This window comes from Lycium barbarum, chromosome 6 (genome assembly GCF_019175385.1).
Source record: "Lycium barbarum isolate Lr01 chromosome 6, ASM1917538v2, whole genome shotgun sequence".
Taxonomy (NCBI): domain Eukaryota; kingdom Viridiplantae; phylum Streptophyta; class Magnoliopsida; order Solanales; family Solanaceae; genus Lycium; species Lycium barbarum.
In genome coordinates, this window is record NC_083342.1 from 103,137,509 (window position 1) to 103,161,343 (window position 23,835).

General features: G+C 38.1%; 1 protein-coding gene across 1 annotated transcript; it reads right to left on the minus strand.

Annotated features, from left to right (window-relative positions):
- Positions 1-1,700: 1,700 nt before the first annotated feature.
- On the minus strand, positions 1,701-19,383 carry LOC132645143 (protein transport protein SEC23 C-like). The gene is made up of 13 exons (XM_060361930.1): positions 18,783-19,383; positions 13,774-14,052; positions 12,688-12,861; positions 10,657-10,818; positions 8,914-9,056; positions 8,461-8,536; positions 8,211-8,386; positions 8,037-8,118; positions 4,323-4,400; positions 4,004-4,165; positions 3,642-3,905; positions 2,899-3,003; positions 1,701-2,140 (listed from the first exon to the last, which is right to left on the minus strand). Exons 1-13 carry the CDS (start codon positions 19,230-19,232, stop codon positions 1,997-1,999), a joined length of 2,295 nt encoding a protein of 764 aa, XP_060217913.1. The 5' UTR covers positions 19,233-19,383; the 3' UTR covers positions 1,701-1,996.
- Between the last annotated feature and the right edge of the window lie 4,452 nt (positions 19,384-23,835).

Below are 23,835 nucleotides of genomic sequence, written 5' to 3' on the forward strand. Positions count from 1 at the left end.
CATGCAAATACGGAAAGCAAAAGAAGTTCTACCCTAGAAGAATGGAACAACAAATCAATTGGAACATCATGGCTGTATTGAACAAGACTTTTCCTAAATAAGGTTCTTTGTGACAAGGTAGAGAGGCTAAGGCCTCAAATCATTTCGAGAACTGTGATATGGTCCAAACCTCAGGAAGGAAGGTGCAAGATTAATACTGATGGGAGCTTCATGCCACATAATTGAAGAGCTGGTATTGGTGGTATTGTCAGGAACAATGCAGGGGATTTCTTGTTTGCATTTGCTGCCCCAGTTAAGTGCACAGATCACAACATTGCCGAGGCATTAGCTGCTTTTTTTATTTCAAAAATGATCAAACACAGTGGTGATAACTGTTGGACTATTGAGATGGACTCTTTAGTAGTTATTGATATGGTAGAAAAAATAACTACTCCAACAATCTTAATCTGAAGACTATAGTGGAGGACACTAATTCCAGGATTGATAATATTGATGTTAACTTTTCTCACTACTATAGAGAGGCCAATCAGGTTGCGGATTTCTTAGCAAAACTGGCCACTAACATCAATAAGCAGATCATTTACTAAAGAATTGACCAGATGCCAAGAGGTGCTAAAGGCCTTTATTTTTTGGATAGGATGCAGCTTCCTAGTATCAGGATTATATATGACAATGCCAACTTTTTTGTTAGCGAAAATTGTATAGTTGGATCTCTCAGGAATGTTTAATCTCACAGATTAAGCATTCCCTTTTTTTGCTATGATTGCTTGCAATCAGTGTTGTATATCAGGGGTAAGGTCCAGCAGCAACCCCCCCCCCCCCCCCCCTCCCCCCACAAAAAAAAAATTGTGTTCTATACAGCTCCTCCCAGGACTTCCTGCTGGGAACGCAGCATCACTATTCATATTCACATATAAATTATGTGTTATTGAAGTATCAAATAATAAGGAAACTGTTAACCTCAATATTAGATATGTTAGAAGAACCGCATCATTAAAAGGCATACTAATTCAGTTGATTATGTACAACTACAAACTATAATAGTAATCGACGATCAAGTCGTTCGACTTGGCTTAATATTCATTAATTTCAGCTTGTATTTTTCTTTTGAATTTTAATTACTCAGTGTTTACGCATTTTAGTATTATCAAAAAGTTTGTAATGATTGACATGGGAACACGTGCAATGCATGTGTCCAGAAACTAGTGTGTATATGTAATAGAATATACCAAAATTCTTGGAATACTCTCAATATAGAAATAGTGAAAATTGACAAATGACAATCCACAGGTGGCCTTTAGCCCCTTTACTTGGCTATCTACATTCAAAGGCACCAAAGGAAACACCTCATTATTAGTCAGATATCTTAACCTCAGTTTGTCCCCTGAGACCGAGAGAAGATCAAGAGAAAACAATTTGGTAGTACCGACATGATGAACTTTCGATTTTCCACATCCTTGGTTAGAAGATTGAAAAGAAAATTAGTGAGAGATCTTTACAGTTACAGCATCGCAATGAAGACAGAAACATTGGGAGTATAAAAGAAACTTTAAACAACAATTATGATGAAAAAGAAAAGCAAGACAGTAAGCATTATTGTAGTAAAGAGAGAGCTTCTAAAGAGATGTATGGCAGCACATTATGCACTTCAAGCAACGATAACGCATTAAGCGACATATTTTATGCGACTAACTGTCGAGTACAAGAAGTTAATTTTGAATTAATAATATAACTCAGCCTCTTATAAATTAAATCCACTTGCAGTAGAGATGGTCTGTTCTCACCGTAGTGGCACATGGCTTTTCTTTCTTTGATGTCTAACCACACCTCACCGAGTTCATAATACAGATGCATTACAAGATTTTGCAAATAACTAAGTCGCGTAAAAATGATTTCTAAATTAAATGTCAAAATGTCTTTGCTGTACAATCAATGAAAAGGTTTACAAAATTCTCCGCTTATAACTGCTAAATCTCTGAAGATGATGTCAAGGACTCTAATGAACAGCCAACCGCTGCAGGTGATCCAAGAAAACCTCAAAACTAACGTCATCCGTGAATATGATATCTCCACCAGGAATAGGAGGTGCATCAGAGTTGTATGTGGCAGAGGGATTCAACTTTGCTAGCATAAAACGGGCCTGTACAATATTGTTCGAATTATCAGCACTAGAAAAGATTTCTCATATTATAAATTTTTTTTGCCTACAAGACAGCCAGTGATATTCATGTTAACACTGAATTTTGAAAAAGGAAATGAAACTTTTCCAGGCGTGAGCAACTTTATGGCAAAAATTTTGATGTCCAGATCTAGTTTCCACTATGGTCACCAGGTCTTTCGACAAAGAAAGGTGGAGAATGCAATGGTAACTGAAAGAGAAGATATATCAAGCAGGTAAAGATTCAGGGAAACTGGAAGCTCCGGATGAAACTCTGCCTTCTTCTAAAAAAATTATTCATGAAGACTACAAACATCAAAAAGTAATTCATGATACTTCCAAAAGGTGTTTGTTTCCACAGTTTTTCTTCTAAAGCTGCTTAAATAGGCAACACAGACAGATTCTTCTTTCATATAAGTGAAACATGATTAGCTTTTGGGTCAGGTCTCAAAGGAAGAAACCAAGTTTAGTTAGAAGAAAGATAACGTCTTAAACATGGCATTTTAGCGCAAGATATCAACTCAAACACCCAATCCAAGCCTTATCTTCAGAACATGAATCGTGGACAAAAATGTTATATCACGAACCCCTTACTGTTTAAGAAAAATTTCAAATATGTAAAAAAGAAATACGAAACTGAAAAATCACAGGCCAGCATCAACTGTAATACAAGCACATGTATCACAAAAACAAAGACTATATACATTGCGGAGGACTAGATAAAAAGCATAGCTAATAACCTGAGAGCCATATTGATCGCAAATGACCAAACGAGGTACTGGAAATCTTTCACGAATTATGGCCTCTGCATCTTCTCTAGGAGATTTTAATAGTTGCGCAAATGCCTGCCAAGAGAGCAAATTTAAGGCCACAGAAATGACGAGCACACTCAAATCCAAATCAACAGGAGTTTTACGCACCAAAAATTATAGACCAGAATCAAAAGGGACTCAGAATTAAGATTAATTGTTTAAAGCAGGCTACAAAGCAGCAAAGTATAGGTGTCAAAACACAAGGATGCTGACAATACCTTTTCCACATCATTGCTGATACTACACTTTGACTTGTGTATTAAACAAAAGAAATAAAAAGTAAAAGCTGGTTTATCGGTTTTCCAGTATTCAAGTCCTTAGCATGACTATTATCATGTGTCTCATGGTGAAAATAAGACTAGATCTAACATGCGGAACCAGTGTTGTGACTATCCAGTCATGGTGACTTTGAAGTGAAGTGTCTGCATTTGACGGCAAAGAACAGAAATCGTTCCCTTGAAAAATCTAGATCCATGAATCAGTTTTTTTTTGGGGGGGGGGGGGGGGGGGGGGGGGGGGGGGGGGTTGGTAATCCTGTATATCATGCTCAAACCAGCAACAAAAAGAAAGCTGGTCTTTAGATTAAATTACTTGACATAATATCCTTGAACCAGCAATCGATAAAAGTTCTTAAATCTTTAGTGTTTAGTTCAGACTGAAAGGAAGGCTACCTGATGTTCAGGCTGTTCATGATATCCAGCTTTTCTCCATTGAGCAATAGTTGATCCATGAAACACGACAATGGTAAAATAAGAATCTAAAAGAAGGATTCTATCAGCAGCAATTGCCGCCACATCAAGGAGGACTGGTTCCGGACCAGAATGAAAAGAATAAGATATCAAAGAGGGCTGAATCATCACAACTGAGTTAGCAACATTTTCCCGGTTCAGAATCATCCTAAAATATGCTGTCTCATCTGGACTGTTGCCAAAGACCTGAGTCAGAGTTGATGCTTACAAATTGAGCATGATGGTAGAAGCAGAAATGTAAGAAAGTAACTTGCTTGATGTTTACAATCAAGGTGAAAATATACCTGGACAAACTGAGACCGCCGCAAGTGAAACATAAACTGGGGAAATATTGAAAAACGAGGAGATAGAGTGAAAGAAGATGGAGTATCTTTTTGGTAGTCACCAAACCGAGAACATATGTGTATCAATGACTTATCCAGCCATCTGATGGGATCAAAATCAGCCTGCAGAAGAAAGTGGAAGTGGTTTTACAAAAGGTAAAGAAACAACAGAGCAAGATAGCAAGTCAGAGAAAAGAAAGCAAAACTTCTTGGACAGAAAACAAACAATACAACCAGATATAAGGTTAAATCATCTGTAGTAAGACCGAGAGGATGATACCTCGGTTTCCATTTTGAAGGAAACTTGTCGTGCCATTACCACAGCAGCTGCTTCTTGATCAAATCCAGCAATGAGGTCCTATAAAATACAGAAGACAAACTTTTCGCTGAAACAATGAGATAGATAACCATAAGATGTAACTACATCCTATTTACTTTATCTCTAAAGTGGCCATGAAATAATCTATAAGGAATTCAATTTAAGGCATAACTGTCAATAAGCAGATAAATAACTTTAGATAAGAAAAACATACACTAAATCAAATTCCGAATTTAGTCCCCTCAGTCCTTCGTACCTTTTCTTAAAGAAGTACAAATGTAATTTAAGAAATTTAGCAAAGCAATGAAAACTAGGATCCAGATGTTTTCAAGACATATCAACTCAAACATCTGACCTAGTAACATACCCACTTATGATGAGATTAAATTGTTTTAGTTAGCAACAAGGTTAAGTTTGGTGTTGCATTGCAATAAAAGGCACAGTATTTATTTAGATTGAAGGACCGTGGTAGTTAGTCAAACTGCAGTTCAGTTTTCACAAGCTTCTCCTTTGATAAAGTATGTTGAAGAACATTTTTAAAGACAACTTCTAAGATTTAAAAAGGAGAAATGCCAGAGTAGCACTCTAATAATTTATTTTTTGGCGAGTTACACTCCAACTAACTATCCTTTTTTTTTTTTTTTAATGAAGTACACTCCAACTAACTATCAAGAGCTTGTGTTAAAGCTCTTGGCATCACCCAGTGTATGCCAAAAGGATTTAAGACATGCATCACAAATCCCGCTGTCACAATGCAAAAGAAGATTAGAATCTTTACAGTCCTTTCCTCACACATATTACACAGGTAGACCCCATTTGTTCCTCCAAGTTTCCAGTTTAAGGCATGCTTGATAAAGCTTATCCACTCAAAACAACCGTCTTTTATTTGAGCCTTGCTTCTCCACAATATTGTCATAAGCTATTCCTTATTAGTTCTGCTAGAACTAAACATATCTGTGTTTTATGTTTACCCAAGTGTAAATTTATTGATAATAGGTTAGATGGCGACTCAAAATAAGCCACATGAAAACTTCATATTCCCGCTATCCTTGGAAAACCAAACAAGCTACCGAAAGAAAGGAATTCAATCTCTCTGGAGAGGAGAGGGCAGAGAAGAAAATGTCCTTCGTGAAATTTTTTTTGCTTCCTGTGTATTCGTCAAAAAGGGGCTATTCGACCAAGAAGGCATCCTGGTAAGATGGCTGACCACTACATAAGACGCCCATCCGTCCAGAAGAGAAGCAAGTTACCTTTATCTGAACCCCCTTCCAGGGCAGGCAAGAGAACAAAAACGGATCACAGAAGGTAGTCGTTAAGGACAGGGCGAAGTCTTCTATCGTGGCTCTTCTATGCAAGAGGTATTCTAAAAGATGATACTTAAGAATTAACAGAAAGATATAATTCTCTATGAAAGATATCTGATCTTCTAGTCTTCTACACAAAGAGAAATCACCTGGATGCATCAAGAGAACACTAAAAGCAGAAGGTTATTCATCATATGCACAAGATCATGCTCTTTCCTTTCAAAGGCTCTCATAATTTCCCCCTCCAATATCCATACAGTCCACATAAATCCTAATGAAGTAACATCCCACGTCCAGCGTCTTCTTCTCCGTCCTCTAATTGCCCAACTAAATAGGCATCTTCCACAGTAACCAGAATGGTGGATTGTATTCTGAACGATCACAAAATCTCCCACCACAATCGTAATGCTACCTGCCAGTGCAGTAAGAGATGATCCACATCCTCTCCCGAGTGTCTACACATGAAGCACAAACTAACATGAGTGATCCTCCTCTTCCTCAAATTTTCCTCCATCGGAATCGCACGCCAACCGTGCGAAAAAACACACCTTTCTTGGCGTCTAAGGGATCCAAACCATTCAATAAAGGAAACCAGAATTCTCTAGCTAGCAACGTACAGTAATAACTCTTTACTTAGAATTGTCCATTACTCCCGAACACCCATCTCCAAGAATCCTAGACCTTCCCTTTCAAAGGCTCTCGTATTCTCTCCCTCCAATCTCCACACTATCCACATAAATGATGAAGTAACAAGACTTAAATCTTCAAAATTTAATGTCATCTACGCTTTGTTAGTTCTACTTAAAAACACAACAATTTCAACCCAGCTAAATACTTCTACACAATTAATGTAAGATAAACTAGGATACAGTAACAATATAGCTTACATAGTTGACACTCAAACAAGGACAAATCTAATGAACTTCACATAACCGTGTTCTAAACGTATTTAGTAACAAGAAAAGGTACAGAATATTCTTCCTCTAATAAACAATGACTAAAAGATCTCCCAATACCATCTATATTAGACATTAGACATATTACATGTTATTTAACATACTCCATTTTAAGTTAGATATCTGATTTGGTTCGAATACAACTAGAATGATTCTTATTGTAGCTAAATTGAAATGGGAAATGTAAAGATAAAGTTGACTTATCGAAGAATTTGAATTTTTTTTTTTTTAGAAAAAATCAATCCCAAAGTACTTTTATATATCGATCCCATACCGTTTCTTTTAAATAAAATATTACGGAAGTATTGATAAGTGCAGTGAAAAGGCTTCAAAAGTTAGAAACTGGATAATTTCGGGAAAACCTAAATACGAAAGAGGAAAGTTAATGTCGGACGGTGGGAGTTAAATGATATCAACCATTAAGAGTGTAGTATTTACACTGTTGATGCTTATTGATGAACTTGTAATATAAGAGGGTTATTTGTTGCTCCTAAAACAGGTGCAGAAACAGGAGATAAAACGACCTATTAGATGACTGGAGAGAGCCTTATCTAAGAATCTGATTTCAACGGCCAGAGATCATTAAAGCTCCTCTGGGGACCAACAGAGCATGAAACCACAGCCCTCATTACCTTTAATTTCAGTATCAATGATTAGGTTCATTTAAGGATAAAGAAACTATCTCACACACTCGCAGTAGATATTCACACACTCCTAGAGGACTCCAAGGAGTTTGAGGTGGGTAAGCAAAGCACAAAGCTAGCGTGCACTGCAAACAGCATCAAGATGACTCCCAAGACTATCAATCTGCACACATATCTCACTTTGTACCACAAGGATTGTAAATGGAAGAGGCCAAACAATGGTGAATTGCCTTTGCAGGCCAAGTTCAACTATGCCTACTTTTAAATGATGACCAAACCAATATAACTCCAATAATTATTTAACTTAAATATGTCCTATTACATTCCCAAAGAGGAGATTTGAGTACTTCATGTTCTTTTTTTTTTTTGATTAGCCACGGGTGTCCGAGTCTCTTTGAGCCCCGACTAATCCCGTGGGTGCACAGGCCCTCGGCAAGGAGTTTCCCGCAAGTGCACCACGGTTAATTCAGGGTTTCCCCAGTCCGATGGCCCTCAGAAATTGTTTGCACCCAGTGGGTTTCGAACTTGAGTACTTCATGTTCTTGTTGGACAAAAGGAGCCCGGGTTATCATAATCTAATGAGCAACTATCTTTCCTATCTCCCTTCTAATCCATCCAAACCAACCCGGTATCCTCAATTTCATGATGTAACTACAGAACTCATCAGATGTTTACTTCTGTTTACAAGGCAAAAGCATAAAGAATAAAAGACAGGTAAAAAAAAGCACCATAAACAGAAACAGACGGCATAAAGAGAAGAAAAATCCTTGCCTGTACACTTCCAGGTCCAGCAACCCATCTTCTAGAAAGAGTAGTAACCCGAAGTCTCATTTGCCCACTAGGGTGCTGATAACTGGAGAAGAATATTTTTGATGTCAGGAAATGCTTGATCATAGCCAACAAACTGGTCAGTACTTCTCAAGAAATAATATGCTAAGTTCATACTATGTCAAAAACTGGAAATAAAACTGAGGATTTGCAGATTGAGCAATTGCATCTGGGCTCTCCTTCTTGGCGACTTCAAATATTAAACAAAATGTTGTAGTTTTATCAAGACCACACATCTTCCAAGCTGTTGTATTTCCCTGACCTACGACAACCTCAGAGCACAAAGGACCTTTCTGTAAAAAGACACCATTAATAAGTATTTAAAGAAGCCTGAGAGAGAGTAAGCACTTACATTAGTAAAAGATACCTTTTCAAGTGATGCACAAGGGCCGATAACTCCCTGAACTTTTACATCTTTTGAGCAATTTACCTCAAAAATACCGCTGCATACAAGCAAAGATACTACCTAAGTTGTAAGACAGAGTAAGAACTTGATAACATATCAATGCTAGCAAATGAAAATGTTTCAGACCACTCATCAGCATTTGGAGTGGAATTTTGTGCAGAGATATGTATAACATGTTAATAATTACTTGGCAATGACGGCATGACAATTTGATTTCATTAGAGATTTAGAAGTAGAACAAAATATAACAAAGAGACATTACCCAAAAGCTAGATCAGAAATTAGAGGTTCTTAAGGTTCTTAAGTACTAGATTTCATCTGGAAATTTCTTCCTTGTTTTTTTTTTCTTTTTTTTTCCCTTTGGAAGGGGCTGGGGTGGGGCATCAAACCAAAGAATGTTCAATCAAACCTTACTTTGATGACAGTCCAAGATCATTGCCACCTGACCGGAAAACTTGTTTCAGAGAATCCTTGAAAACACTATGGCCGAAACTTTCTGCCAGAACAACAAGTCCACCAGTTTTCTCACTTGCAACTTTAATTTCAGCAAGGCCAACCTAGCATGCAACAGATTCCATATAAATCAAAGAGAACAGACATACAGGAAATAGCAAGGGGACACAAGGTGAGAACATCATATCTGATTATCTAAATCAAACCAATTAAATAGATGGGAAGATATGGTTCGTATCTATCCCAATCACCAAAAACATGGTTACAATTTACAATACTGGACTTATCCATCCCAACAAGAGATAGAAAAAAGAAAAGCATGGTCAAGAACGAAATCTCAGTTGATTATTTGAAGGACAAAAAATGTACTTTTAGTATATTCAAGCCACAAAAATAAAATATTATATACAATCACATAATTTGGTATCCAATTCATGCCCTGGAGCCCTTTTCAAAAGCTTGATGTCATTGAGTTGGTGGATGCGCTACTTCAGATGCTAGCCTGATCTCACTAAAACCAATATATGCTATGATTCAGAAAGTCAGCACATTAATGAATCGATACTTAAGCATCTGAAATAGGAGGTTGGTAAGCAAGTTAAGTTATCTCACTGTGACTCAACCTGACATTCCCTTCCCGATTAGTGTTGTAAGTCAGTTCTTGGACTACCCTTGTAACAGTCCTTGGAACACAACTATTTGCATTCTTCCATACATAAAATCTGCTCCAGAGAAAGGACTCCTTAACGAAGATCAAGGACTTAAATAAATTGTTGGATATACAGAGGCAGATTGTCAGGGTCAGCTCTAATAGACGATCCACCTCTGGATATTGCATTCTAGTTGGAAAATTTTGGTATCTTGGAAAAGTAAAAAACAAAATGTAGTTGCACAATCGAGTGAAGAAGCAGAATATCAGGCTGTAACAGTGGCTACATATTAACTCATATGGATCAAGTAACTACTGAAAGAATTAAGATATGGCGATATCGACAAATGAAACTTGAGTGTAATAATGAGGCTGCATTACACATTGCATCAAATTCGGTGTTTCACGAGAAGACCAAACACATCGAAATTATTGTCATTTGGTTAGAGAAAAGGTACTCTCAGGAGACATTGTCACAAAGTTTGTGTGGTCAATGATCAGCTTGCAGACATATTAACCAAGTCCCTCGCCGGTCGAACAAGTTAATATATGTAGAAAGCTTGGTACATATGATTTGTATGCACCAGCTTGAGGGGAGATTTAGAATCTTGTGAATATTATAGATTAAGTGTAAATAGCTTGATTTGTTCCTATTGTAGTTATGTAGCGATTTTCTTTCCTTTTCAGAGCACTCAGACATAGTTATTTAAAACCCAATAGCTTGAGGGAATAATCAAGTTGTATTCTCTCAAACTCTCTTCTTACTCACAAAGTACATGTGTCGTTACAGTTGTTATCTCTCTCTTATCAATTGGTTATACATTTATGTATGAATGATTGAACATGTTTCCTTTTTCCACTACGTGTTTATATAAGAGCATGGTCATATAGATACCAAATCTCTCTATAAAAGAAATCCACCGGTATCAAAAGGTAAAACTTAAGCGCTTCAATCTACAAGTGACTATCAATCATCTACTTCATAACCTTGGGACTGATTAAATTAGTGAAAAATATTTATATCAAAATTCTGGTGAATAACATTTGATTGTTACCTGTTCAAGTGCACAAGCAAAAATATCCAGTACATGCCCTTGATGCACAAGTTGCTTGGAAAGTCCCTCATAAAACTTCACAGCCTTATGATACAATGGTGCAGAATCTTTGTCCAGATCCTTGTGAGACCTTATGGGCTCAGACAAAATCTTCGACACAATCTGCAATATTCGACATTAAGACAAATCACTTACAAGTGCATAGATGCCGAGTGTTGCAATTGACAATGAAAATGACCAAAGTTAGGAGTAATATGCACATGATACAGAATTTTTCAGATATAAACATGCTTAATATTTTTGTTGGCTCTTCCTTTTTTACTTGAAAACCTCTCAGTAACAAGTTGACAAACTCAAATCCAGGTGATAATGAAACAATCTAAGCAAGATGCAGTTGCTTCCTTGGATCCGATTTAACTGATGAAAAATAAAAAGAGAAAAAGGTAAAATATGACTTTCAGTTAATTTATGACTCTTTTTCTTCTACTAATTATATTTCTTTGCTTCCTTTGATTTACTTCTTTCTTCTTCAAGATGAATATTTCTTCTCCTTCTGGTGTGCAACAATGCAAGTCCTCTTTTTTCGCTCCTGCTTCTGGAACCTGGACTTCTATTCCGCTTCTCCCTTCTACTCTCTCTTACTATCAATGATTCGTTTTCCCTTTATTGTGTTTTCCCTTTATTGTATCTCCTCCAGAACATTTTCCTTTCTCTTATTCTTGATTTATAGGCTGATTATTTGGAAACAAAAAAAATCAATTGACTGCTAAAATAAATCTTTTACAATTTTATTGTTAGTTATTGAAAACTGAGAATCAATTGATTGCAGTTATTTCTCCTACACTGTAGAAATTACAGTTTAGTCATATCTATTTTGAAAATTGGAATAAATATTATCATTATACTCCCGCCATTCTGTGACACATTTTCCTTTTTAGTCTGTTCCAAAAAGAATGGGACACTTCTAAATTTGAAGCCAGTTAATTTTTCACTTCTCATTTTACCCTTAATCGGAGGTTTTTATAACCACACAACGCTATGACATGTATAAGGCCACAATTTCAAGAAAAGTCTAGCCTTGCAAATGAGTGTTTCCTGATGAGGCGACACTAACAATTGATATTTCACTTTATAATAAAAAATTCAAGTGCTTTGTCCATATTTGTTAGTCATGCTTATAATTATTAGTCATGGACTAAACATATATCTTTATATTTTTTCTCCATTTGCGCCTTTTTTAATCAAAGCCCACACTTTATTTGTGCTTTGCGCTTAAAGCCCCGAGGACCTTGCAGCTTTTTTGCGCTTTTCGCTTTCGATAACACTGGGTGATCTCTTCTCATCTACCTAAGCCTTAGTGGGCAAATTAACCTGATACTTGCACAGGTGGGAGATAATAGGTACCCGGTAAAACAGCTGAGGTTCACACAAGCTAGCTTGGACACCATGGTTTGAAAAAAGAAGTGCTATATTCATATATCATGTAACTTTAATTTTCTATAAATTATGCGCTTCAATTTGAAGAATCTTCTTATTGCTTCTCGATACTTGTTTTTAAAGCCCTAGGAGCCTTGTCGTTTATGTGCTTTTGGCTTTTACAAACACTAGTTTTACCTCCATCCGCTCACGGAAAAGACAACAAAGGAAAATGTCAAGCTATTCTTCCTTAGTTTTTGAATGCTATGGTTTTAACATGATATCCTAGAAACAATCTTACAGTATCAAAGAGCCTAAAGAACAGTGAACCTATAACAAAGGGTTGCTTTCTCAACAATTCAAGTGAGTGAATTAAAATCACATGTACTAAGTGCTACCTTATAGATCAGAATGCCGAGTAAACGATTCAATTTGACAAGTGAATAATGTCTTTTCACTTTCTTTTTATCTTTTTGGTTATAATTTCATTCGTTTTCTACTTTCACTAAGAAGAAAAATGTAGCCGCCACCCCCAAAACCCCCACAAAAGAATTAGAAATGAGAAACTCAGAATACAATGCATACTTAATAACTCAACAAAGGGCTACGACTTACAGAACCTGGCCCTTCCGTTGAGGGCCCACCTAAGAATGCCATAATTCTGGCCCCAGAACCTGGAACACATATACCCAACAAATGAGCAGCCACACTCAATGCTGTACCAGTGCACCTTGCAGCTCGTTGATCTGCTGGCACGGGCCAAGGATCTCTTTGAAGCTCCTCTAATATCTGAAAAAGAGAATTTCAGAAGAAAAATGAAGTTGGATACAAATGGAGTAACAAAATTAGTATCACATTACTTGTCAAAGCCATGCACTTTGAACTAAATATCCTATTAGACCTTTCACACTTTCATGAGAAAAAGATTGATTTTTTTTCACTTTCTGGATTAGAGTAAATTATTCTTAGGCTTAATGCATATACAGCCCCCTAAACTTGTCCCTTTTTTCCATTTTGGCACCTCAACTAAGTGTTGTTCCTATTAAACCCCTGAACTTGGCCTCAAGTGTATCTATCAAACACAGTCCGATTTATATAACATATATGGTGAGTTTCATTTTCTTTAGCCTTGCGCGTGAATGTAAATCGCATCCTATGTGGAAAATTCAACCAATTAAAACATCCCACCCATTTTAATTATACACATCAGATATTAAGTTTTGATTTTTTAGTTTTCAGTTTTGGTTTTGATTTTTTCAGAGGAATGTCGAATTAACATCAAGTTATTATTTATTTACATTTCAGTCAGTATACAGGTGGAATAACATTACACATTGTATGGCACACAATAATAAATGAAATGTCTCATTTAGAAAAACTGTCATTGAATTTGGAAGGCACAGAAGGAAGTATATTCCAGAAAGAGTACATTTGCAAACCCAAATGAAGAAACGAAGATGAATGCATTCAGCCATGTTCAAAGGTGTTAAATGGAACATTTCTGTAGGATTTGGTGTGGGAAAAGGAGAGAGGGGGGGGGGGGGGGGGGGGGGGGGCATCCAAACACATCCATTTACACTAATAAATGCAATATATATTGTGAAAAATAAATATTTGACAAGACCTATAAGCTGCATTCCCTTTTTTGCAGCATGTATATAACAGTAATTACATATAAAAAAGGCATGATTGAACCCATACCGTATTGAGTGTAAACTCGCACTCAGATGCAGGCAACAAAAACCTAGAAATACTCTGTTGAGAGAGTCCATCTCTAACACCTGCAATGACACCTGTGGTTGGTTTAGGCTTATTTGCAAAGAAGCCCATTTGCTCCAACACTTGATCTTTAGAAACTTCCTTTGACCCCTTGAACACATAAACCTTTGGAATCTGCCCAAACCCCAGCTCATGAACATGCACGTAGGTCCCAAATGTAATTAGGCCAATTAAACAATTCTCAGGCAATGTGCCCAGTACCTGCTATCAACAGAAGTAATCATGTCAGTGAAAAAATTACTACAAGGATTGTCACTTTAACAAAAAGTGGAAACCGAAAGAATCATTATTTTCAACGAGACATGCTTGTATGACGTTGAGGGAGGATGTCCAGCAGAAATTTGTTCTACATGCGATACTTCACATTCCAATTTGAACCCAACCTTTAATTGGTAAAGGAACCAACCTGAGGATTAAGGACCAGGCACAAATGTTACCTAAAAGCAGAAGGCTTCAGTTTGTGGAAGGAGAATGACACTGCCATTCACTACCTGATCATCTTCCCCAGATCATATCATTTATATACTTGAAGAGAGCTCAATCGAAAGAAGAACTATTTATTAAGTTATAAGGAACTGAGTAAATAAATATGGTAAACCTTAAACATTTTCTTTGATCAGGTAAATATATTATCATTCATAAACATGGCCAAAAAACTAGCCGTATACAAGGGGTAAAACAAAAGGTAAAAAATCTACACAAAGAAATGATTCTCTACATACTCCACCCAATCTTTTATACAATTGGGAACTCTATGGGTACACCAAAAGAAAATAAGGGATCGGAGTCTACTCCTCAATTAAGAAAAACTCGATTCTATCCCCTCAAAAGCTCTCCTATTTCTCTCCACACCACCCACATTAATGCGAGCGGAACCACGTTCCACGCCATGCGTCTTCTCCTCGTTCTCCCGCCCTACTAAACATCACTCTTTTCCAATTCTTGACATAGCCCAAGAAGTACCAAACCACCTAAACATGTCCCACCATAGCCTCAAAATAAGACCGCAATGATGAAGAAGATGATCCATATCCTAGCTCGCCTCCTTGCACATATAACACCAGCTGACGCAGATAACCTTCCACTTTCCAAGATTTTCCACCGTAAAGATAACCCTCTAGTAGCTAGCCTGGTGCAAAAACACACCATCCTTGGTACTTTTGGTATCAACACTACAATTCAAGGAAAAACTTCCCTTTCCCTAACAAAAAGTTTCTCATAAAAAGACTTGGAAGAGAACATACCATTCCCCTTCCCTAACAAAAAAATTATCATAAAAAGACTTGAAAGAGAACATACCATTGTTTCCCAAACCTCACCACAAAGCATCAGTATCTTCTATGGCTGTAACTTGCTTATGGAGTAGGGCAACAATCTTTGAAACTCAATCACATCCCGGTCATGGAAGTCCATCCTAACTCTCAAGCTCCAGAAAGTCTCTCCACCTTGTGTCCCCCTAAGTTGTAGTATTGTCAAGTTTCTTTGGCAAGATTTGAATCAGGTGGAATCTCAGCTAACATTATGGCCATGGAAACATATTTGGAAAGTGAAGGTTCCATATAAGGTGGCATGCTTTACTTGGTTGGTTGCTGGACAGGTTGTTTTGACTCAAGATAATCTTGCAATACAGCTTTGTTCAAGATGTTACTTGTGTGGGCATAGTTTTGATTGAAGAGACCCGCGGCAGAATTAATGATAAGCTGGGGGTTTGGAGACAAACTCTGGAGTCCAAAGGATTTAGGTTGAGCAAAACCAAGATGGAGTACTAGGAGTGCAAGTTCAATGATGTAGAGCGTGAGACGGACGTGGAAGTGAGGCTAGAGACACAGGCCATCCAAAAGAGAGGAAGTTTTAAGTGTCTTGGGTCCATTATCCAAGGAAACAGGGAGATTGACAATGATGTCACACACCCTATTGGGGCAGGGTGGATGAAATGGAAGCTCGCCTCCGAAGTCTTGTGTGATAAGAAGGTGCTACCAAGACTCAAAAGCAAGTTTTACAGAGTGGTGATTAGACATCCTATGTTAGATGGGGCAGAGTGCTGGCCAGTCAAGAAATTTCACATCCAGAAGATGAAGGTTGCGGAAATGAGGATGTTGCGATGGATGTATGGGCATGCTAGGAAAGATAGGAGTAGAAATGAAGTTATCCCGGACAAGGTGGGAGTGGCCTCAGTGGAGGACAAGATGCGGAAGCTAGACTGAGATGGTTCGGATACGTGCAGAGGAGGAGAGGCACGGATGCCCCAGTGCGGAGGTGTGAGATATTGGTTATGGATGGTTTCAGGAGAGGTAGGCCGAAGAAGTATTGGGGAGAGGTGATTAGACAGGACATGGCGCAGTTGCAGCTTACCGAGGACATGACCTTAGATAGGAGGTTGTGGAGGACGTGGATTAGGGTATAAGGTTAGTAGGTACTAGAGCGTTCTCTCATGTCCTTCCATATTAGTAGCCATAGTATTATCTTGGTAGTTTTCTGCCCTTCGATTATCTTTACTATACACTGCCTCTTGAACTTCATTTATCGTATTAGTTTGTGGCAGTTATTGTTACTTTTCTTCAAAATGCTTATCTATAGTATTTTTCCATGGCTTCTTTACTTTCGCCAATTCTTTTCTTCTTCTTTTTTTTTTTTTTTTTTTTTTGAGACTGGTAAACTTTCACCAATTTTTTTTTTTATAACCGTGTAGTCCAAGCAAGCTTGCGCGCACCTCGACTAATTCCATGAGATATCTGCCACCTCCTACCAGTAACTGGTACCAAGTATAGAACAGACGGGAAAAAATCACCTAGTGTTGGGAATTGAACGTAAGACCTCATGGTGCTCAACCCACTTCACTTACCACTAGGCCACACCCTTGGGTGCTACTTTCGCCAATTCTTATCTGACCCTTTTTGTCATGTTTTTTTCTTGAGCCAGGGGTCTTTCGGAAACAACCTCGCTACCTCCCAAGGTCCAAGGTAGAGGTAAAGTCTGCGTACACTCACCTCCCCATACCCCACTTATGGGATTACACTAGGTATGTTGTTGTTGTTGTTACTTGTGTGGGCAGGATGCAGAGACAATTCGCCATCTTTTTTAATAATGTAAACAACCAATTAACTATGAGATATGTTGATTGATCTCAAAGGTACTAGATGGGCAATGCCAGGAAGGACTTCTGATATTTTGTTATGCTGGACCAAAGGGGGAAACAATACCAGATACAAAGATAAATGGAAAATTGTTCCTGCTAGCATCTGGTGGACAGTCTAGGAGGAGAGGAATTTAAGATGTTTTGAAGACACAAGCAGCTCCTTATAGAAAATTGAGATGAATTGTATTCTCCTTTTTAGTTTTGGGTGTTAAATCAGAACACATCAATGCTCCTGAAGAAATTCTAGATGTAATAGATTCCCTTTTTTTTTTCCTTTTCTTTTCTTTTTTTTTTTTTTTTAATTTTTGTCCTAAGATTGATCTGTACTAGATTCCCTGTTAGAAGAACAAGGAATACTGATTTTGAATTTCCTTTTCTCAGTTGTAAACCATATTTTGGCTTTCAGCACTATCTCGGTGCTGATGTTTACAGATACATGCTGCCATTCTTAAAAAACAGCTTTCTCAATTTCTTTAAGCCAATTTCAAAGGGGACATGCGCATAATATTTGAAACTTTAGAGCAAATTTGACGATTGGTCTTGGCTATAACTTACCTTTTTTTTTTCAGGCTTATTCCTATAGTTAACATAAACTTCATCTTCAACATATTCCACAAAGTCATCCCCAAATTTCCTTTTAAGTTTCATTGTCTTTTAGCATGGCTAATGTTCATCAAAAAGTCCTTTTTCCAGGAATCAACTTTAAAATATGGCCAACGATGGCATTTTTGAAATGATGATATTAATATCCCACAATGTACTTGCGTGAATCCAATAATTGTAAAATTAAATATCTGTATTTTTTTGCAAGTATATTGCTAGTCTTAATATCCATATTTAATACTCACCCTCAAGCAGGAGTATATATGACATTATATCTGACTTGTTACAGATATAATCTACGGTAGGACTTCTGAAAGTTTAGAGAAAATATTTGCCAATTGATCATTTGAACTAACAAATGCTTGGACAATATCCCAGGATTGCATTTTTTTCCTCGAACGAAGTGACAAGCAACTTCAATGTGTTTAGATCTCTCATGAAAAGTTGAACTCAATGACAATGTCTAAAGCCTCTTGATTATCAAAACTTTTTACAGACATAATCTACTGTAGGATTTTTAAGAGTTTTAGTGAAAATATCTATCAATTGACCATTTAACTAACAAATGTTATCAGAACATCCCGGAACTGCAAGCTTTCTCGAACAAAGTGATAATCAACTTCAATGTGTTTAGTCCTCTTTGAAAAATTGGATTCAATGACAATTTGTAAAGCTGCCAGATTATCAGAATATAACTTCATAGGATGAGATTGCTGTACTCCTAACTCCCCAAGTAACTGCTTCAACAAAAAATATTTGCCAGTAGCTAAGACCATAACCTTGTACTGTGCTTCTAACTTGATCAAGCAACCACATTTTGTTTTTATTTTATTTCTAGAAATCACATTTCCTCCAAGCAAAACATAATAACCTATTATGGACCTCCTCTATGAGGTAGCACCAACACTATCAACATCAATATACCTAACTATTATAGTATGACCTCTATTACTAATATAGTAAGCCTCTCCTTGGGGCATAACCTCTCCCTAGAGCACTCTCAAGATACTTCATAATCTGAATTACCACATCCTAATGAATCATAGTTAGAGAATTCAGAACTAGCTTACAATACTCGCGTATTAAACAGGACTAGTACCCCGATCAATAATACAAATGTAAACAAGTAAAAGTAGTAAACAAAAAAAAAAATGAAAGATCTTTCAACAACACTGTATTAAAAGCACATAACCTGTAGCAAAGATGATCTCAAGTAACCAATCTCTTCCTCAATAACACAAGTATCAATGATAAAAAGAAAAACCGGACTCGTCATAGCAGCTTTCTCCATTGGAGTCTCATACTCAATAGTAGTATACTGAGGGAACAACTCAGCAGGCATATTAGTCTCCGAAATAGACTGATAACTAGGCGGAAAATGATTCCTCTGAAGACAGAAACAACAGATCCAGATCTTAGTAGACGAGAAGTCAACAATAGAAAAAGGATTAAGGACCGATCGGCAATTACGACAACGAAGTGGAGCGTAAGGAAGAGTAGGAGTATTAGGGAAGGGTTTTAAAGGTGTGTAGATAGCGGAAACAGGGATAACGCATTGTGCGGCTTCGGATTTGGTACCAGGTAATACGTTCCAGGGCATACGTACTGCGTCTTGCGTTTCTAGTTCCAGGAATTCCGTCATTGTGAAGGTGGTGTGGCGGTGATCGGATCTTTTCCTGGAAGAGTTTTTAAGTGTGTGTGTTTTTAGTGATGGTAACGTTTTAGTTTGGAGTTCTAGTTAAGGTGGTGTTTGGTGAATTGAACGAAAGAATGAAATGGGGAAACTTCTTTGTTTTAGGAGTCAACTATAATGTTAAACTTCTGTTGACCAAAAAAAATAGTTTGTTAACAAATTTTGATAAATACTACTAGTACTCTAAATTTATGAACTTGATATGTAATAAACGAACTATTTGTGTTGTAGTTTTCTAACGGACTTAACGCATAGACGGGCCCTAGAACTTATTCGTGGAATCCATTTAGACCCTCTAATTTCAATTGACCCTTCAAAATCACTTTTAATGTGACACTTAGACACAATTTATTGAGGTGGCACAATGCGTGCATTACACTACTCCAAAGGCGTGAGATGACAATTTTTTCTTTAAAAAAAAAAAAATCCTTTGTTTTTCTTCTGCCCTTTCTTTTCTGGCAAGCTCACCAAAGCGCCTAATGATTCTACGGAGCTGAAAAGTATGATGCAGAAAATGCTAATGAATCAGGACAGAACTGATAGCACAATAAAGGGAATGTCTCAGGTTCAATTATCTCATTCAGCTTCCATTCAGAAGATTGAATTGCAATTCAGAGACCTTTCCAGAGAATTGCATACTCCTCAACGTGGATAACTACCAAGTGATACAGTTCCAAATCCAAAAGGTAGTAGGGTAAACTCTGTGGAGCATGTAGTTGCTATTAGCACCATAAATGGAAAAATACTTCAAGGTGCTGATAAACAGGTGGTTGATCTCGAGCCAATTGTTGAAGAAGAGGCACAACCTGATGTATCCGATGATATTGTGGAGGAAGAAACAGAGGAGGAAGTCCCTATTATAGCTGAAGAGGAGCAAAATCTTGATAATCTCAAGGCACAAGGAGAAAAACAGGAAAAGGGGAAGGAAAAACTTTCTGGCGCTCTACGCCCTTTGAGCCAATTGTTCAAATCTTCACCACCTTTTCCTCAAAGGCTAGTGAGGAAAACAGAAGATGACAAGTGCTTGCGATTTTATGATCAACTCAAGCAGTTGACGATGAACATTCCTTTCATGGACGTTGTCCAAGAAATGCCTGGGTTTGCTAAGTATTTGAAGGATCTCTTAACAAAGAAGAAGAATCCATTGAAACACGACACTGTGGGTATCACTCATCGCGTTAGTGCTATTATTTCCAAGACCACAGTGTAAAAAAGGGAAGATCCTGGGGCATTCACCATTCCATACACCATAGGGCAGCAGGATTTTGCCAAGGCTTTGTGTGATAATCGGGCTAGCATAAATCTTATGCCCCTTGAGATTTTTAAGAGATCAGGATTAGGGATACCAAGGCCAACTACCATGAGGTTGCAGATGACTGACAGATCGATAAAAAGGCCAGTGGGGGTAGTTGATGATGTGCTTGTTCAAATCGGGGATTTCCTACTGCCGGCAGATTTCGTGATTCTCGACTGTGCTATTGATCAAGAAATTCCTATTATTCTGGGGAGACCTTTCCTTGCTACAGGGAGGGATCTTATGGATTCCGAGAAGAATGAAATCAAGTTCTGGGTGAACGATGAGGAGGTGACTTTTCACACCAGCAAGGGTATGAAATTACCTAGTCTTTATCAAAATATTTCAGTCATTAATTCTGTTGATGTGGTGGATGAAGCGGTAGAATTCAAAATGGAGGAAGAATGCTTGGGTGAAGCATTATCGGCCATCTTGGTGAATTTTGATGCAGGATAAATGGAGGGATATATTGAGACAGTGAATTCACTCACCGGTCTGGGGTCTTACTCTTATGAGCCCAAGAAATTGTCTCTTGATTTAGAGAAATGAACAACTCCTCCAGCAAAACCATCAATTATTGAGCCACCGAAGTTGGAACTCAAGCAACTTCCATCCCATCTTAAATATGAGTTTCTTGGAGCAAATGCCACCCTCCCAGTTATTGTTTCATCACTTCTGAATGAGGGTCAAACTCAAAGACTCATCACAGTTTTGAGGAAACATTTAAGAGCTTTGGGTTGGACTATTGCAAACATCCGGGGGATTCCCTCCGGAATTTGTGAGCACCGAATTCAGTTGGAGGAGGAAAGTTCACCAAGTGTTGAGCATCAGAGAAGATTAAATCCACCGATGCAAGAGGTGGTAAAGAAAGAGATTATTAAGTGGCTAGATGCTGGGGTGGTTTACCCGATTGCCAACAGTCCATGGGTAAGTCCAGTGTGTGCCAAAGAAAGGGGGCATCACTGTTGTCCCTAACTCTAAAAATGAGTTGATTCTGACAAGAACTGTCACCGGTTGGAGAGCGTGTATGGACTACCGGAAGCTGAACACTGCATCTTGCAATGATCATTTCCCTATGCCTTTTATTGATCAAATGCTTGATCGGCTAGCTGGAAGGTCTTATTATTGTTTCTTGGATGGGTACTTAGGGTACAACCAAATCAACATTTCATTGGAAGACCAAGAAAAGACTACTTTCACTTGTCCCTATGGGACATTTGCTTTCAGCCGGATGCCATTTGGTCTTTGCAATGCCCCAGCTACTTTCCAACGATGCATGATGTCGATATTCTCTGACATGGTTGAAAACTTTCTTGAAGTCTTCATGGATGACTTCTCTGTGGTGGGAGATTCATTCGATGAATGTTTAGACCATCTTGATCGGGTGCTGCAAAGGTGTGAGGAGACAAACCTCGTTCTTAACTGCGAAAAGTGTCATTTTATGGTAAAGGAGGGAATTGTCCTTGGCCATAAGATTTTCGAAAAAGGGATTAAGGTTGACCAAGCCAAAATCGATGTGATTTCAAAACTCCCTCCACCCATCTCAATAAAAGGAGTTCGGAGTTTCCTGGGGCACGCCGGATTCTATAGAAGATTTATCAAAGACTTCTAAAAAATTGCAAATCCAATGTGCAAACTCTTGGAAAAGGAGTCCAAATTCAATTTTGATGAGAAGTACATAAAGGCTTTTGACGAGTTGAAGTTAAAATTAACCTCAGCCCCTATTGTTGTGTCCCCGGATTGGTCGTTGCCCTTTGAATTAATGTGTGATGCCAGCGGTCTTGCAATTGGAGCTGTGCTTGGTCAGCGGCTCAACAAAATCTTGCACCCAATTTATTATGCCAGCAAAACGCTAAATGGAGCTCAACTGAACTATACAGTAATGGAGAAGGAACTACTTGCTATTGTTTATGCCATTGAAAAGTTCCGGGCTTATTTATTGGGTGCCAAGGTAGTGGTTCACACTGACCATGCTGCCCTGCGGTACTTAATGGCTAAAAAGGATGCTAAGCCTCGATTGATAAGATGGGTGTTGTTGCTACAAGAATTTGACTTCGAAGTCAAAGACCGAAAAGGGTCAGAAAATCAAGTAGCTGACCATCTCTCCAGACTTGAAGCACCAGGGAGACCGAATGATGTGCTGGATATTGATGACACTTTTCCGGATGAAAGAGTCTTGGCAATCTCCAATGATGGTATGCCAATATTGCCAATTATTTGGTAACTGGCATTGTTCCTGAAGATTTGAAGGCATATCAAAAGAAGAAATTCTTGAGAGATTTCTGACAGTATTATTGGGAGAGCCTTACTTATTCAAGACTTGTGCAGACAATATAATCAGAAGATGTGTAGCCGAATCTGAGGTGATGGATATTTTGAAGGCTTGTCATGATTCTCCGGTTGGTGGGCATCACAGTGGAAATAGAACGGCAGCCAAGGTGCTAGAGTGTGGCTACTATTGGCCAGCCATCTATCGTGATGCGAATATGTTGGCACGTTCTTGTGATAAATGCCAACGCCAGGGCATAATAGGTCAGAAGCATGAAACACCGATGAATTTTGTGCTTGAGGTGGAGCTCTTTGATGTGTGGGGAATTGATTTTATGGGGCCCTTCGTGAGCTCATATGGCCTGAAATATATTCTTATTGCGGTGGATTATGTCTCCAAGTGGGTGGAGGCGGTGGCCTTGCCTAACAATGATGGTAGGAGAGTCAATTCCTTTCTAAAAAATAACATCTTTACTAGATTTGCCACTCCTAGAGCTATTATTAGTGATGGTAGTTCTCATTTCTGCAACAAACCATTTGCTGATCTTCTTGAAAAATATGGCGTGCATCATAGGGTTGCCACTCCATATCATCCTCAGACGAGTGGTCAGGTTGAAGTCTCAAACAGAGAGATAAAAAACATCTTGGCAAAGACGGTCAATGTGAATCGTACTGACTGGTCCAAAAAGTTGGATGATGCTCTATGGGCATATCGCACAGCGTTCAAAACGCCTATTGGAACTTCACCGTATAAGTTGGTATTTGGGAAGGCATGTCATTTGCTTATTGAGCTTGAGCATAAGGCCCTTTGGGCATTGAAAAAGCTGAACATGGATTGACATGAAGCAACAAAGCTGAGGTTGTTTCAAATCAACGAGATGGATAAATTTAGGTACAATGCCTATGAAAGTGCAACATTGTACAAGGAAAATATGAAATACTATCATGACTCGAAGATCCTCAAAAGGGATTTTCAGCCGAAGGACTTGG